At 40.8% G+C, this 18,954-nt stretch overlaps 1 protein-coding gene across 1 annotated transcript in view; it reads left to right on the forward strand.

The window, feature by feature from the left end:
• Positions 1-18,954, forward strand: part of AKR1D1 (aldo-keto reductase family 1 member D1) — a 44,818-nt gene that overhangs the window by 969 nt on the left and 24,895 nt on the right. Inside the window, exons 2-3 of the mRNA XM_037159264.2 lie at positions 20-182; positions 14,515-14,682. Of these exons, the coding sequence (XP_037015159.2) occupies positions 90-182; positions 14,515-14,682 (261 nt within the window). The 5' untranslated portion in view covers positions 20-89. The remainder of the gene's footprint in view (positions 1-19; positions 183-14,514; positions 14,683-18,954) is intronic.

Here is an 18,954-nt window from a genome sequence, read left to right on the forward strand (position 1 = left end):
CGTTTCTTTCATTAAACAGACCTAGGACACTTGTTCAAAAAGCGTGTAGAATCACTCCTAGAAATCTGAAGTTCCAGGCTCTCTGCCAAATGGACCTCAGTGCAGCCGATCACCGCATACCTCTCAGTGATGGGAACAGCATTCCTATCATCGGGCTTGGTACCTACTCAGATCCTAAGTTGGTAAGTGTGTCTGTCTATTTGCTTTTTCTTATATGAAACTTTCCTAAAGCATAATCTGCAGTTCATTTTGAGTGGATCTCATTGATTTTCTTCTTTCGTAATAATGAAAGCAACCTCCAAGAGCTCATGTTTGGCTGAATGAGTATTGCGCAAATATTAAACTAAATCGGTTTATGATTTTAAATGATCTTGGATTAGAGGAAGAAACCTTTCTGCTTTCTTTGCTAACATGCAGCTGGATGTTTATTATTTGATTGATCCCCAGCATGTGAAATTACGGAGTTTATGGCCTGTAATTTTTTTTAAGTTCATATTTGAAGATTTTTAGTTCAGTCTAACAAACATATAGTGAAAACCTACCATGTATGAAGTACTAAGATCCAGAAGTTTCAAATATAAAGAGAATAGTTTCTGCTACCTAGGGATTAAAAATCTAATAGAAGAGACACACTTTCTAATAACTAACTACTGAAAAATGAAGTGGAGAGTAAATGATACAAACAGCATCTCTCAGAAAACACCAATTTGTATTTTATAATCCCTTCTTTTTTTTCACCCAGCAACCCCCTTCCTAACTATCAACTCTCTGTTTGTTCTCTGTGTCTGTGGGTCTGCTTCTGTTTTATTTGTTTATTTTGTTCTTTAGAGTCTATTTAGAAATGAAATCGCAGGGTATTTGCCTTCATCTGATTTAGTTCACTTAGCAAAAATACCCTCTAGATAAGCAATTTTCAACCCTTTTCATCTCAAGGTACACATGAACTAATTACTAAAATTCTGCACGCACCAAAAATTATGTTTTTTGCCAATGTGAAAAATATAGGTATAATTTTGATTCATTCACACCAACAGCTATTGTTGTATAGGCTGCTGTCATTATTTTCATTTGACAACCCAAGGGAAAAGAGGTCAGTGCCCCTGACAAAACAGGTTTTGCATATTTTAAAAATTCTTGTGACACACCAGTTGAAAATTGCTGCTCCAGGCTCATGCTGTAGCAGATGGTAAGATTTTATTCTTTTTTATGGCCAAGTGATAGTTCATTGTGTAAATATACCAGTGCTTTTTTACCCACTCATCCATTGGTGAGCACTTGGGTTGCTTCTATATCTTGGCTATTGTATATGAAGCTACAATGAATATATGGGTGCATATATTTGTTTGAACTGGTGTTTTGTGTTTCTTCAGATATATTCCCAAATGTGGAATCACTGGGTCAGGGAATAATTACATGTGACCATGGAAAGTGAAGTGGGTTTCCATTAAAACATGATAAAGTTTCTACTTAAATCTTTCTGCTGTTCTCATTGTAATTCGACACTTGATACTGATTACCAAAATAAAAAGTGGTATATGCAGAAATGCTCCTGAAATTTGAGTGATCATGAATGAGTGAACTCTGGACAGCTGTGAACGAGTTTATCAGGCAAAGACGCAGAGCTGAGGCCAGGTGTTTTAGGCATAAAGGAAGTACGGAGGCAGGAGATGTATGACATGTCCAGGAAAGGCCAAGTCCACAATGGCTGACACATGGAATTAGAGGTGGAGGTGATGGCAACTGGATCTGGAAGTGCAAGTTGAGACTGGATTATAGAAGAGGAGGAATTGTTTCAAGTTTAGGAACAGAGGGATAGCATCATCAGATCAGTGTTTTTGAAAGATAACTCTGGGGTAGCATGGAGAGTGGAGGAGAGAGGAAGAAAACCGAACTACAGATGCGGAGAGCAGTTAATAACACTTGTACCACAATCCCACATTCCATGTCAGTTGCCACTGTTTTGGTAATGCCAAGGAAAGTCACTGTTGGCACAATTCTGAGTCTGGTCATCGACCCCTTCCTGTTCTTACTTGGCCCATTGTCTCTGTATGACCTCATTCATTATCTCTGCTGCAAGCACATAAATGCAGAGACTCCTACATCTGTATTTCCTATTCTGTTTATTATAGCTCCTTGTACAACTGGGCACTGGCTATGACAGGACCTCCTGGGACATTTTTGAAAACTACGGATCCTTAGGCTTCACCTTGGGTGGACAGAATCTGGATCTCTAGGGATAGAGCCCAAGAATCTGCATTTAACATGTTCCTTGGATAATTCTGCTGTACAATCAAATAGGCACTCCAACCTCCACAGGCCCCTCTAAGTCAACATAGCTAAATATACTCATCAACTCTCCTTCCCTTCAAAATACTCCTTCTCCTAGCAAACAGCACCATCGCCAGCCATGCAAGCTAGAAATCTAAGTGTATTTCCTCATTCTGCCCTCTTCCTCACTTCTCTGCATTGCATGCTAATGGTCGCTAAATAACTATTGAATTTATTTCAGAAATATCTCCTCATTTCACAGCCTGCTCGTTATCCATTGTCACTTGCCTTAGTTTAGGCCCATAATTTATCTTTGGGCTATCCTTCCAATTTTGTTCCCTTCCAGTGAATTATCCAAAGTGGGGCTCTCGGGAGCTTCCTCGGGCCCAAATCTGATCACAGCACTCTGCTGTTTAATCATTTCAGTGGCTCCCTACCAATTACAGTGTGAAGTCCACACCCCTTACCTTGCACACTGGGCCTTTATGGTTCAGTCCAGACCCACCTGTGCAGCAGCACCTACCACCACTCTTCAACCTCTCCCTACGTGGAAAATACAATAACCTAAGTTCTTCGAACATCATCCTCATCTCCATGCCTTTGGACGTGCTGCCTTCTACCTGGAACCTCCTTTCTCCTCATTTGTTCACTCGACTAACTTCTGCTCTACCTTCCAGACACAGCTCAAGGATCTCTCTCCTTAGAAGCCCCCGTCCCAGCCCCCACAACTTGCCCCTTCTGCGTGTTCACATAGCTTCTTGCACTCGACTGTATTGTAGCACTTAGTGTACTATATTGTAATTGTTGTCCCTCTACAATCTTGCCACAAGACTGTGAAATTCATCAGAAAGAGATAATGTCTTGTTTAGCTCTCTATTCCCAGCATGTTGTCTAGTAGGTAATGGGTGTTCAGCTGATGCTTGTCCACTTAGTGAATGAGTTTCCAAAAGCAGATGCATACGTCCGTGAGCATCAGAGGACACAGAGATGCAAATGGACACAATAATAATAGCTAAATTTGGGGGGACGCTCAATTATGTGCCTGGAATTCTTTTAAGTGCTTCACATTACATGCATTTTCTAATTTAATTCTCACAATATTTGAAAGAAATACCATTTAACTAAATTTTATAGATGAAAAAACAGGGGTTAAATAAATTGCCCCAAACTTATAATGGGGTCCCTGCTAAGGGACAGAGCAGGGATTTTAACCAATGTAGTTTGGGTTCAGATCTTATGCTTTAATCCCTATATTATATTGATTGTTATGACTATATCTTGTATTAATGAAGCTGCATATTTCTCATGGTGAATTTCTGTGTACATTTCTGTATAAGAAAGTATGTAGGAACATATGCCCGGCAGTATATATCCTAGGATATATAAGTGCTATGGGTTAAAAACATTTAAAAGCATTCATGGGCTATTTCCCAAAAAGAGCTGTACCTTAACTTTGCGAGATATGATATACAACAATCAAAGAATGTGACTTGAAAGGAACTCTGTTGGAAGTGATCATGTGTGCCCAAACCACATTTGTGATCTGAAATGCTATCAATTGCAAAATAATGTATGGAGTTAACAGTATGTCTCACAAAATCAGAAACTCTAATGTGAAGAAAAATACACAACATGTGTCCGACAGATCTTGGATAGGGGAAGAGGCAGAACTAGAATAAAGGGTGGGGGGCGAGGGAAATAGAGGGAATGGCGTATCTCAAATAGAGCAGACTCGTGGCTTTCTGCTCCCAGCCAAACAACTGCAAACTGCTTTATCATCTACCCAGGGCTGATGAGGCAGAGGCTTAGAACCACCTGTCCCCAACCTGGTCACCCTGAAGCAAAAGTACTAATTTAGATTTAACCTCAGAATCAGTCTTATTTCTGGAGATAAAGGCCGATGCCAAAACTTAGTCTTCTCTACTTCACATGCCCAAGAGTCTTCAAAACCTTTCACTCCACAAGAGATACAAGGTGAATGCCAAGTTCAGGTAACTCTTTAACTGGAACTCATTTGCACTTTGTGTACATAGTGAATCCAGTCAATATTTTTCCTGGAATCCTATTCAGTTGTGATATAAAAGTTGGAGAGCAGTTTGACCCCATGTGAAAAATTAAGCATGTCTTCAGTGGAGGATGGGGTCAGACCAGAGATGGGAGGCTAAAATAAGGAGACTAACACCGTCTCTTCCAACTCCCGTCTGGTCGAGGTCCCACTGGAACACATGGAGATAGGAACCGTGGGGAAGCAGCTCGGGAAAGCAGTTCTATGGAGCCACATGAGGCTGACCAACCCATGTTTTCCTGACGTGCAAAGCCTTTCTTTCTCCTCTCTCAACATGCCCAACTTTCTTGGAAAGGTGCTTCATGCCTGTGAATTCAGGAAATGTGAGATGAACCAAGATTAGTAGCACTAAGCACTCTGTGTATTACCTCACCTAATAGTCACTAACAAAAAACCTCAAGTGCATAAATTATCTACGTGATCTTTCTCTATGAAAGCTTTCCAGAATGCTCTCATACAGGGATGAAGAAGTCTATAACAGCCTCCCAACACATCTCCCTTTTTTCTAGCTTTTTCCCCACAACTCCACCTGGTAAGTCCCATCAGTGACAGTCTTGAGTCTTGTTCCTTTTTCTTTGTTTTTTGCTTTGACAGAAACTAATGCACTTTGTACCAGTATCAGCTCATAGAGTTAGTAGCTAATATGAATCAAAAACTTCAAGTGAAACCCAAGAACATCACCGGGTGTGCAAATGACACAAATCTAGGATCAATGGCAACCATTTGGGAAAATTGCCAATGATTCAGTTCAAAAAATATTTATTGTGTGCCTACCACACGTGAGGCATTTTTGTACATGTACAGGAATCAAAACAATGGGCTATGAACAAGGCATTTAAAATCTGTGACTGGATGAGTGTGGTGGCAAAAACAAATACCCACAGAAACACGGTACGAGGCAAAGCTGAAGCTCTCTAAGAGAGAGAACACTTGTTCAAAGATGAAAGCAATAATAAAAGCAATCTAGTCATCAAGTGTGGAGGAAGTGGCCTAGGAAGGTGGATTGGGGTCATAATTGATCCTGTATTTTGTCCTGGATGGCCCTGGTTGAGATTTTTGTAAATGCAAATAGTTTTTACAACCTGGAGAGTGAGCCAATGGCTTTGCATATGGGGCAAAGGTGAGGTGATACCCAAGCCCTTAATGAACCAAAGAAACCTGTGTAGTCAAGTCCATTCTGCCCCTTGGGCTGGAGGAGGCAGTGGGCACAAGGCTCAGAACCCCTTCTCGGAACTATGCTGTTCTTTAAGATTTTATTTATTTATTTTTAGAGAAAGAAGAAGGGAGGGAGAAGGAACGGGAGAGAAACATTAATGGATTGTCTCTCACACAGCCTCAAATGGGAACCTGGCCTGCAACCCAGGCATGTGCCCTGACTGGGAATTGAACCAGCGACCTTTTGGTTCGCAGGCTGGCACTCAATCCACTGAGCCACACCGACCATGGCAGAACTATGCCATCCTTTAAAAATTCCTCCTTTCTCCTCAATGTCTACCTTATCTCTCTCTTCCTCTCCATTCAGGGAACATTGTTTCAGTTGGGGGAGTCAAAGTCTTCTTCTCATGTCAAGTATTTTTTTTATATTGGGGACAGGGTGTTAAAGAAAAAATTATTCAGTGATACCTGTTAAAGCATGGTAAGGAAGAGTTTATTGGAGGAGAGGGACTGCTTTGATGGATATAGAGACTATTGTGATGGAACTTTGCAGTAGGAGAGATCAGGCTCAACTCTGAACACAGCAAAGGCAAATGGGATCTACAGCCAAGGAGCAGAATGGGGGTGAGTGGATAGAAAATCACTAAGAGCAAACATTAGGGGGTAAGGGAGGATTCTGGTTAAACTGATCTAACAGGACTCTTGCTGAAGACAGCGCTGGATGACCAGACATTGCTGAGGGTGGTGGAGCATGAGGAAGGAACCTGATTGATTATCAAAGGTGATCAGACATGGAGGATGGGGAAGGCAGTGTTGCTAAATTGACTTAGCAGGATTTTGCTCAACTCAGCTAATGCAGAGATGAGTAAGGAAGTCTGTGTTGGAAAAGGGTTCCGGTGGGGCATGATTAGGGTTGGATCAGTGAAAAAATTTCTGTTGGGGAAGAGAGTAGTCTCACAGTCTCTACAGAAAGGGACCAGAGACTAAGCATAACACTCGATCTATCCATGATGTCACAAGTTGTAAGATTTCATTCTTTTTTATTGCTGAGTAATATTCCATTGTATATATGTAACACACCTTCTTTATCCAGTTGTCTATTGATGGATACAGGTTGATTCTATGTCTTGACTATTGTAAATAATGCTGCAATGAACATAGGAATACATTTATCCTTTTGAATTAATGCTTTGGGTTTCTTTAGCCCAATACTCAGAAATGAGATTGCTGAGTCATAGGTCGTTCTAGTTTTAGTATTTTGAAGAACCTCCATACTTTCCCCCTCCATACTTAGGGGGCTACACGACTTGCATTCCCACTAACATGCACAAGGGTTCCCTTTTCTCCATGTCTTTGCCAACACTTGTTGTTTGTTGCTTTGCTGATGATAGCCATTTTGGCAGGTGTGAGATGACATCTCAGTGTGGTTTTAATTTGTATTTCTCTGATGAGTAGTGACATTGAGCATTCTTTCATGTGTCTATTGGCCACCTGTACATGGAGACATACTCTTATATATTTAAAATGCCTCTAGAGAGCATGATGGCAGAGTATATAGACCCCTGTGTATCTCTGCTTAAATCCATGACCAATCAGACTTCTATAACACAACAAAGGTTCTTCTTTTCAACACACTATCAAGTTTGGGAGATGCACACATTGGTACATCTGAAGCAGGTTGTATTGGAATACATAGGGGAGGCCGGATGAGAGAAAATACAGGGTTGTTTCCTGAAGATGCAGTTCCACAGCCATGATGGCTGGCCTGTGGCTCCAGCTCATGGGGTAGCTCAGGAGTCAGGGTGCAGCCCCACACTATGGCCCAGTAGAGGGTAAGAAAGAGAGAAACAGCATTGGCACCTGAGGACCTGCTCCATCCCCCCTTATTACAGTGGAGCCTGAAAGCAGAATCAAGGACCAGTCTCTGGCCTCCTAGCTATTGTGCAATGGCACCAGCAGGAAGGGAACCAGGTAGCAGCACAGTGGGCTCACAAACCCAGCTGTCCCCTTGCCTACCACATCCTCACACCACTGAGATCCAGTGACCCAAAATCAGTGGGAACACTCACCACCTTGTCACACAAGCGGCAACGGTAACAACCCCTACCTGGAGGGGCCAGTAGTATAGGTAAGAGAAGACAAGAGTTTGTACTACAGTACCATCTACTGAAAAACAAAGCAAAGACCTCTAATTACCAGCTTGCTGAACTGTTAAAATCAAAATGGTGCCCCATAGTGATGCGGACCCTGGCTCATGGGGTCCGTGACATTGTGGATGGGGGAGACATTCACATGGACTACCAAGTCCTATGGAGGAAAAGGGACAGCATGGCTTTTCTCTCAAGGGAAGCAAAAGCCAAGGCCTCTACCATGACAGGCCTTTATTTCTTTTCTGGGCACCTTACACGATGGGCCTCATTTACTATGCACAGGTTTGATTTAGGTGGTTACCTTTTAAAGAAAACAAAGGAGCCAATGTCACTAATCACATCGCAGAAGAAGGATATTTGCAAGTGAAAAAGGAAAAGTAGTTGAACCAGTTACACACCATACTGGGGAGTTTTAGCCTGGATTTTAGGAAGTTACAGTAAGCACTTTCTGTCTCAATTCAGGGTGAGGGAGTTTTAGCAAAAGCAAGTCTCAAAGAGGCCTAGGTACATTGCAGGCCTGATTCCCCACAAGAGAACCTAGCCATGGGCATGGGTCCTGTGCATCTCCGAGTGGGAGCTGGGCCCATGCCATGCAGAACGGTATCTACACAATAGAGCAGACCATATGGAAGGGAGGATTAGTGAGGTTGAAGATAGAAATCCGGAAATGATTCAGATGGAAGAGGAGAGAAGACTTAGATGTTTTCAAAGTGAAGGAGCTCTACAAGAACTATCTGACTCTATTAGAAAGGGCAGCATAAGCATAATGGGTATCCCAGAAGGAGAAGAAAAGGAGAAGGAAACTGAGAAGCTATTCAAAGGAATAATTGATGAGAACTTCCAAAACCTAAGAAAGGAACTGGACATTCAAACTATGTGTATTCAAGCACACTCGGTGCTTCTATATAAGAAGCTAACAGAGCACCTAATTATTTCAAGTCAAAAGACCTTTTTCCAAGACACAGTATGTTAAAGCTGTCAGAAGTTAATAGGTAGTCAGAAAATAAAGACGGTAACCTACAAAAGAAACCCCATGAGAATATCATCAGATTTCTCGGCAGGAACCCTACAGCTCAGGAAAGAATGGAGTGATAGATTCAAAATATTGAGAGAGAGAAACCACCATCCAAGAGTAATATACAACAACAAAGTCATCTTTTAGATATGAAGAAGAAATAAAGGGTTTCCCAGACAAACAAAAGCTGAGGGAATGTACTACAAGACCTGTATTAAAAGAAATGTTGAAAGGAGCACTTCTACCTGAAATAAAAAGACAAAAATACACAAAACTGTGAGTAAGGTGACAAAGAGAAGAAAATTGCAACTCTGGTTAAGAATAGGGTGTTAAACAATTATAACATAAAGGTAAAAGGGGAAAAAAGCATTAAAAGTATAACAACCACAATTTGATAATGAACACACAACATTAAAAAAGGGATACGAAACAAACTCATAAAGGGGAGGATGTAACTTGTATAAGTAAATGAAGAGGACATGTTACCAGAAGGAAAAAGACTGTTTTATCTAGGAGACAATATACACACAAACCTCATGGTAACCACAAAATCAAAAATCCAGAGCTGAGATACAAACCATGAAATTAGAAGAAATAGACAGAAACATAGAAAACCACCAAACTAAAATAGCAGATAGAAAAACAAGGGAAAAGAAACAGTGGAGATACAGAGCAATCAGAAAACAAAATACACAGTGGCAGTTACCAGTAAGTCCTCAAATATCAATAATCACCCTGCATGTAAATAGACAAAATTTACTCATCAAAAGGCACACAGCAGGTGATCAGAAAACAAGACCATAAGAGACCACTCTCAGCTCCAAAGACAAGCATAGACTCAAAGGGAAGAAATGAAAGCTAATTCTTGAAGCAAATAGGACCCAGAGAAAACTGGGCACAGCCATACTGATATCAGACAAAATAGATTTCAAGACAAAAAAAATAGCAAAAGACAAAGCTGAACATTTTGTGGTACTAAACAAGACAGTCCATCGAGAATACATTTATTAACATACATACACCCAAGCTAGGAGCACCAAAATACATAAAGCACTTATTAACAGACCCAAAGGGAGAAATGAATAATAACATAATAATAGTAGGAGACTGTAGCACCCCACTTACACCAATGGATTGATCATCTAGACAGATAGTAAACAAAAAAAATCAGTCTTAAATCAACATTACATCAGGTGGACTGAAATAGACATTTATAGAATTTTCTACCCCAAAGTGACAGAATACACATTCTTCTCAATTGCACAGGGAACATTCTCAAGGGTAGACAATATGTTGGGACACAAAAAAGTCTCAATAACTTTAAGAAAATTGAAACGATATCAGCGTGTTTTCCAACCACAATAATATAAACTAGAAATCAACTACTAGAAGAAAGCTAGAAAACTACATATGTGGAGATTAAACAACATACAATCAACAACTATTGGGTCAATGAAGAAATCAAAGGGGAAAAGCAAATGATGCATAGAGACAAATAAAAATTAAAATAAAACATACCAAATTCTTTGGGATGCAGCAGAAGTGATGCTAAAATCAATACATCACTACAGATGTTGTAGTGATGCTTTACATCAATACAAGCCTACCTCAAGAAACAAGAAGCACCTCAAATAAATAGTCGGCATTACACCTGAAGGAACTAGAAAAAAGAACGAATGAAGCCCAAAGTTATTAGAAGGATGAAAATAATAAAAATACAAGCAGAAATAAAAGAAATAGAGAATAAAAAGACAATAGAAATTAAGTTTTCTATTGGTTCTTTCAAAAGATTAAAAAAATGATAAAACTTTACCTAGAGTCACTGAGGAAAAAAGAGATGAATCAAAATCAGAGATGAATGAGAAAAAGTTATTACAGATCTAGAAGGTACAAATGATGATAAAAGAATATGATTGGAGACCCAAGATGGTGGCAGAGTAGGTAGAAATCACACTCCCTCCTTCCCAGAAACAAATTGGAATTACAGCTAAATTATAGTGCAATCAATCTGAATAATCAACTGAAGGCTAGCTGAACAGGACTCTGGTAACTAAGGATGTACAGAAGCACCGCATGGAGACTAGTAGGAAGGGTGCAGATGTGAATATGCCTGGCCCTGCACTGATATGTGGTGTAGCTGAGGGTACAGAGGGATATCTCAGCTGCAAAGGACCCCCTGAGGAGGTGAGAGCTCGGCTGCACTCCAGGCTCCATGCCAGGAACACCGGTGCTGAGAAGAGAAACCCACATTCCATCTGTCTATAAAAATCGGTGGGGAATCCATTTTCCCCGGAGGCTGCTAGAAACCCAGGCACCCTCCCAAAGTGTCAACACACAATTGCATTCATGAGTATTCCCCCTGAGTTCTAAGGGAGGGACCGCAATGCAGAGCAAACTGGAGTCATACAGGGAGAGACTGGGTTGTGTGGCTTCAGGGAGAGGGCTAGAGGGACAGCCACCATTGCCCCTGATCTGAGTCCCTCTCCCAGGCTGCCACAGACACCATCTTTTCTGCACTCGCCCCCATAAGGCATCAGTCTGCAGAGCTGTACTCGCCCCCTGCTCCTGACTCCCCGTGGCTGACCCCTGCCAAGCTCCTGCCTTGTGAAAAACTTAGCTAGCTGCAGGCAACCTGGATCTGCTGCAGGTTTTCTTATAAGGCTCTTCAGGAGGTCCATTTAGACTCAGGGGTTGTCAGAGACCCACTGGAAGACACTGAGCTGTGTGCCTCTGGGGCAAGGGCCGTTTAACCCACTAGCCCGACTGGCAACACAGCATCAGTGTGGGGATATCCACTTTCCCACCCTTCCCGATTTCCTGTGGAGCCTGCCTGCCTAGCTGTCGTTATTGGCAGATGACATGATATTGTATATAGAGAACCCTAAAGATTCCACCAAAAACTACTAGCAGTGATAAATGAATTCACCAAAGTAGCAGAATACAAAATAAATATTCCAAAATTTCAGTTGCATTTTCATACACCAATAATGAACTATCAGAAAGGGAAACAAACAAACAAACAAAAGAATCCCATTTCCAACTGCCTTGGGAAAAATAAAAATAAAATGCCTGGAAATAAATTTAACCAAGTAGATAGAAAACCTGTCCTTGGAAAATTATAAGACACTGAAGAAAATACAAATAAATAGAAGCATATACTGTGCTCATGGATAGGAAAAATTAACAGCATTAAAATGCCCATGTAACCCAAAGCAATCTAGTGATTCAATGCGATCCCTATCAAAATACTAATGCTGTTTTTTCATACAACTATAACAAAATCTCAAAATTTGTATGGTACAACAAAAGACACTGTATAGCCAAAGCAATTCTAAGAAAAAGAGAACAAAGCCAGGGGTATCACTCTTACTGACTTTAAACCATCCTACAAAGCTCTAGTGGACAAAACAGTATGGTATTGGCAGAGAAACAGATGAATAGAACAAGGGATCAGAGCTGAGAGCCCAGAAATAAACGCACACATATATGGGTAACATATGACAAAGGAGCCAAGAACATGCAATGGAGAAAGAAAATCCTCTTCAATAAATGATGATGGGAAAACTGGGGACTGTATGCAAAAGAATGAAATTGGACCACTACCTTACACCATAAGCAAAAATTAACTCGAAGTGGATTACAGAGTTGAAGGTAAGATCTGAAACGATGAAATACATAAAAGAAACATAGGCACTATGCTTCTGAACATTGGTCTTGATGGTCTTTTTGTGAACTTGACTCCAAAGGCAAGGAAACAAAAGCAAAAATAAACAAATGGGATTAATCAAACTAAAGAGCTTTACAGCAAAGGAAACTGTCAATAACAAAAAGGCAAACAAGTAAATGGGAGGAAATATTTGCAAATATATACACACACACACACACACACACACACATGCACACACATGCACACACATAGACAGCCAACTCTACCAAAAAAATGAAACCCAAAATCCCAATGAAAATTTGGCAGATACCCAAATAGACATTTTTCTAAGGAAAACATAAAGATGGACAATAGGCATATGAAAAAATGCTTCTCATCATTATTTATTAGGGAAAAGCAAATCAAAATGACAATGTGATATCACCTGATAACTGTTAGAATGGCTTTTATCCAGAAGCCAGTATTGGAGAGGATGCAACGAGAAGGAAGTGCTTACACACTGTTGGGGTGACTGCGAATTGGTGCAACGCTGTGAAAACAGTAGGGAGGTCCCGCAAAATATTAAGAATATAACTACCATATGATCCAGACATTCCTCTTTTGGGTACTTATCCAAAAAATATGAAAGCACTCATCTAAAAAGATATATGCACTGCTGTATTAATTGCAGCATTATTTACAATAGTCAAGATATGGAAAAAAACCTTAAGTGTCTATCAACAGATCAATGGATAAAGCTGCTTTTATATATATATATTTATATGTATATAATGAAATATTACTCAGCCATAAAAAAGGTGAAACGTTGCTATTTGTGACAAGATGGATGAACCTCGAAGGTATTACGCTGAATGAAATAGGTCAGACAGAAAAGGACAAAAAGCACTTATATGTGGACTAGAAAACAAAAGTGTAATGAACTAACAAAATAAAGCAAAAACTAACTCATAGGTACAGACACCAGAGTGGTGGTTACCAGAAGGGAGGGTGGTGGAGGGCAAGGGCAACATTAGTAAAGGGGGTCAAATATAGAATAATGAAAAGAAACCAGACTTTGGGTGGTAAGCACACAGTAGAGTTACAGATACCAAATTACAATGGTGTTCACCTGAAATGTATATGTTACTAATCAACATTACCTAAATAAAAAATAAAATGTCATCATAACTAAAGAACAGTCATTTATGTGCCATCTGGAAAATGGATAACTTATCTCATGTTAAGAATTTGCACTTTTTTTTCCTGTCGACGTTCAGGGGAGAACGTCTCATTCTTATGCTTCATGCAGGTTAATAAAATGAACAAAGTCTTAGCCACCAAACTTGATATAAACATATCTTGAAAAATCTAGCATGCCCCTCAACAATCTTTTCCCCCAGCTTTACTGAAGTATAATTGCTGTACAAAAACACTGCACCAATTTTTTTTTAATTTTATTGTTGTTCCAGTACAGTTCTCTGCCTTCCCCCACCCCAGCCACCCCCCAAAACTGCACACATTTAAAGTGTACAATCAAACCAGCTTGGCACAAGTGTGAACCCATGAAGCCACCACCGCATTCAAGATGGTGAACGTGTCCATCGCCGCCAAGCTCCCTGGAGCTCCTTGGTGATCCCATGTGTACAGCCCCCTCTCCAGGCAATTGCTGATCTGTGTCTGTGGCTATAGATTAGTTTTCATTTTCTAGCGTTTTATCTAAATGGAATCATAAAGGGTCTATTCCTTTCGGTCTGGCTTCTTTCCTTCAGTATAATTATCTGATATTCATCCATGTTGCTGGGTGTGTCAATAGTTCATTCCTTTTTTATACATATTCCATTCTGTGGATATATCTCTCGGTGTATTCAGCCTTTGGTGTGTTTTTTTTGTTTTTTTTTTAGCCTTTGGTTTTTAACTGAGCAATCGTCCATGAACTTGTGCCCTCCTGCAGCCCGGATCCCATGAAATCTGCCGTCGCTGGTTGAAAATGTTGGGGGCGGTCCTGGGATGGACGAAATCTCCCCCTGAGGGCAGGATGCTCCCTGGGAGGCCAGTTTCTCCAGCCTCTGGGTACCATTTCCAATGACAACAGCATGGAATTGGGAATTTGTCGTGTTCACTCGAAAACCATGTACAGCAAATTGTCCTGGTTAATAATGATTAAACTAAAGAAAAGACCCATTTCTTCTAAATCCCAACCCCCTTGTCATTTCAGACCCCTAAGGGGGTTTGTGCAACATCGGTGAAGGCAGCCATCGACGTGGGGTACCGGCACATCGATGGGGCCTACGTCTATCGCAACGAGCACGAGGTGGGGGAGGCCATCAGAGAGAAGATAGCAGAAGGAGTGGTGCGGAGAGAGGATATTTTCTACTGCGGGAAGGTGAGAGCTTCCCTCCTCCCTCCATCACCTCATACTAACAGTGGGCCTGGCCTCTCTTCTCTCTGCCACAGAATGTTGGACTCAGCAAGAGGAGTGACTCTTCAACTGCCTACTTCCTTACTCATGCCAGGAACTTAGGGACTAACAAGCCCCTTGAAGTGGGCTTAAGACAAAGCTTCTTCTTCATACATGGCCAAGGATTTAAAACCAATACAAAGAACCAAATCCACAAAGCAAATATTTGGGGAGTGGAGGAAAAGGAGGAGATAGTTCATACTACAGAAGCATTTGCCAAGACTTTCTTTAAAGGGGCAGCTTTCTTTCTCTTTTGTGTTTACCTATTTGTTCAGAGATCATTAATTTCTTCACTGAACTATAAATCATGTACCATAAAGTTCACCCTTTTAAAATCAATGGTTGTTAGTAAATTCACAAGAGTTGCACAACCATAACCACTACCTAATTTTGAAATATTTTCATCGCTCCAAAAATAAAAACCAAAACCCATGCCCACTACCAGTCACCTCCCATTGATTCCTCTCTGCCCCTCCCCCAACACTGGCAACCGAGGACCTACTTTCTGTCTCCATAGTTTTCCTATTTTGAACATTTCATACAAATGGAATCATGGAATACGTGCCCTTTTGTGTCTAGCTTCTTTCACTCCGTATAATGTCTCTAGGTCCATCCAAGTTGTAACAACTGTCGGAATATAATTCCTTTTAGTGGCCAAGTAAGATTCCATTGTATGGAAATACCACATTCGTCTGGATCACGATCTTGTGAGCAATTTAAATCTCCAGTGTGAGAAATCCCTATGCATTGAAGAACAATTGGAAAGGTAAAGCATCATGACTAAAACGAAAGGTAATGGGAAGATGGCATGTATACTTATAGGCAGCTCTGAAGGAACATAATACAATTCTCTAGAGGGTTCCAAAGAGGAAAAGACATTGCTTCTGATTTCGCCCACCCCCTAGACCTCCCCTCCTCCAGCTCCCCCCTCAGCTCCTTCCAGGTTTCCCAGGGTTTACGATTCCCCAAATCACCAGCTACATGTGGGTTATGGTCCAAGGGCCACATGGAGCCACTGTACCAAAATATCAGCTTGGAGCTTTATTAAAGCTTTACAGTTGTGGTTCCTAAAGATTTTATTATTACACAGTCTCGCATCGGAGTGAAACATTAAACCTTAAATAGGTGCTTGCCCCCTGTTTCTGTACAAGAGTAAACTTGACTTCATAGCTTAAGGACCTGTGCCAAAGCAGCCTGCCCACAGCCAGAGATATTTTTGAATACTTTGTCTTATCTTAAATTGTTTTTAACTTTTATATTGTCTCCACGATTTATTCTTGTTTGTTTCATGTAAGAATGAGGTTTTAAATAGCCACCAAGAAAAACAGACCCTGAAAGTTTCCTTCTTATCTCTTTGGAGAACAGTAAAGTCGTTGCATCATCTGTCATGTCGAAAAAATTGAATCAAATTAAATCAACTATTTTATAAAGCTGCTATGAGTTAACATTTACAAAACACTTACACGGTACCCATTACAAAGCTGGAACTATATGCGTTTGTGGAATAAAAGTAAGTAAAACACATGAAACAGAATTTTCACTGCGGCGGGTTGGCAGAATGACACCCGCAGACACACAGTTACAGCCAAATGCATTTGGCCATTACTCTCTCCACCTGAAGTGTCCTGTTCAGCGAATCCAATGCTTCAAGAAGATGTACTAACTTATTCCGAGACTCCGAGTCCCCTTTAGCAACCTAGATTTTTCTGACTTCAAGGACACATAGGCTCCAACTTGACAATCCAGACCTTAATCTTTCATCGCCTAACATTTTAAGATTGAGCAATTTCTTTTTCCTTTTTTCTTGTCAGGCCATCTAAATTTATATTATTGACTGTACTTTTTCCACACTTATTGAAGTATAATTGACCTGGGACCTTAGGTGAATTTAAGGTGTGCAACATGTTGACCTGATACACATATATTGCAAAATGATTACCACTGTAGCATCAGCTAACACTCCCACCCCTCACATAATTACCACTCCATGGTTGTAGTGAGGACATTGGAGACTTACTCTCTTAGCAACTTTAAAGTAGATAATCCAGCATTGTTGATATAATCATTCTGCTGTGCATTAGATCCCCAGGACTTGCTTCTCTCGTAGCTGGAGTCTGTGCCCCGGGACCGACATCTCCCGTTTTCATTCATGCACAGCTGTTGCGTTGTTGGCCTTGTGGTGGAGTAAAGCTGGGCTCTCCTAGCCCAGCATTTTGCTGACATTATCAGTTCAGCCAAACATCCAGTACATTCTCAGTAGGGACTGGCAGAATGTCCCTGAGGTCCAAGTAGGAAATGAGAACAAAGGAGCAGTGAGAGAGAATCTAAATCTTGTCCATAAAGTAAAATTTCACCGCCTTCGGTACTGCCTGTCACATGGGAAGCATTCAGTGAAGTGACTCACACAACTCTATTTCTTCCTCAAATGAAGCCCATCTTTTGCCAGACTGACATGAAAAGGAAGTGCCTCCCCAGGTCAGCACAGCTGTTCCAATACTCGCTCCTGAAGTTCAAGGGCTCAGTGAGGTGGGAAATTAGCACTGAGCAGAGGAAGACTTTGTCTCCAAACTAGACCCTCTGTGGTTCTGGGGGATCTTTAAGTCTCTGGTCCTATATTCTTTTTTCAAATAATTTTTATCTTACAATTATAGTTGATGTGCCATATTATGCTGGTTTTAGGTGTGCAACCCGATGATGAAACATTTTTGTAATTTACTAAGTGCTTACATCTACTGCCCATTGACACCACAATTGCTATTACAGTATTTTGACTATATTCCCTATGCTGTACTTTGCATCCCATGACTATTCCATAACTACCAATTTGCACTTCATTTTTTAAAATATATTTTATTGATTATGCTAGTATAGTTATCCCATTTCCCCCCCACCCCCTTTATTCCCCTCTGCCCTAAACAACCCCTCCTACCTACACCCTGCCCTTTAGTTCGTGTCCATGGGCCATACATGTAAGTTCTTTGGCTTCTCCATTTCCTATACTATTCTTAACCTCCCTCTGCCTATTTTGTACTGACTATTCATGCTCCCTATTCCCTGTATCTGTTTCCCCATTCCCCCCCCTTCCCTGCTGATAACCCTTCACCTTTTTCACCCATCCCCACCCCCCAATCTGGCAATTGTCAAAATGTTCTCTGCATCTAGGACTTCATTTTATTTTGCTTTCTATATTCTACATGTAAATAAATCATACGGCATTTGTCTTTCTCTAGTCTGATTCATGTCACTGAGCACAATACCCCGTAAGTCCATCCATGCTGTTGCAGAGGGCAAGACTTCATTTTTTTTAAGGCTGAGTCATATTTCATTATACATATACACCACTTATTTTTTTTTAGAGAGAGGGGAAGGGAGGAAGAAAGAAAGGAAGACAAACATCAATGTATGGTTGCCTCTCACCCACCCCCTACTGGGGACCTGGCCCACAACCCTGGCGTGCGCCATGACTGGGAATCCAACCCTTTGACCCTTTGGTTCACAAGTCGGCACTCACCCCACTTGAGCCACACAAGCCAGGACAGCAGTTCCACTTCTAGTTCTTTGAGGCATCTCCATACTGCTTTCCACAGTGGCTGCACCAGCCTGCATTCCCACCAGCAGGACATGAGGGTTCCCTTTCCTCCACACCCTCCCGGCACTTGTGTGTTGATTTACCGATGATGGCCATTCTGACAGGTGTGAGGTGATAGCTCATTGTGGTTTTAATTTGCATATCTCTGATGTTAGCGATGTTGAGCATCTTTTTCTATGTCTATTGGCCATCTGCATTTGCTCTTGGGAGAAATGTCTATTCAGATCTTCTGCCCATTTTTTAAATTGGATTGTTTTTGTTTTTGTTGTTGAATTTTATACATTCTTAATAAACTCTGGATATCAATCTCTTATCAGATGTATCAGTGAATGCTATATCCACTCATCTACTGATGGGCACTTAGGTTGCTTCGATATCTTGGCCATTATAAAGAATGCTGCAATGAATATATGGATATATATATTCTGGTACTATATTCCAATAAAGTTATAATATGGGCATCAAGAGTAATACCAGTTTATGTTGTACTCAGGTAAAACTTCAGCATAAACATATTTTTGTGCAGTTAAGTGGATGAATAAAATGTGTATGAAGGTTTTGTAAAGAGTAATGGGCTGAATTATTATTTTATAAAAACACAGCATACA

The sequence above is a fragment of the Artibeus jamaicensis genome, unplaced genomic scaffold, assembly GCF_021234435.1.
Source record: "Artibeus jamaicensis isolate MK-2021 breed Jamaican fruit bat unplaced genomic scaffold, CSHL_Jam_final scaffold_2172, whole genome shotgun sequence".
Lineage (NCBI taxonomy): Eukaryota > Metazoa > Chordata > Mammalia > Chiroptera > Phyllostomidae > Artibeus > Artibeus jamaicensis.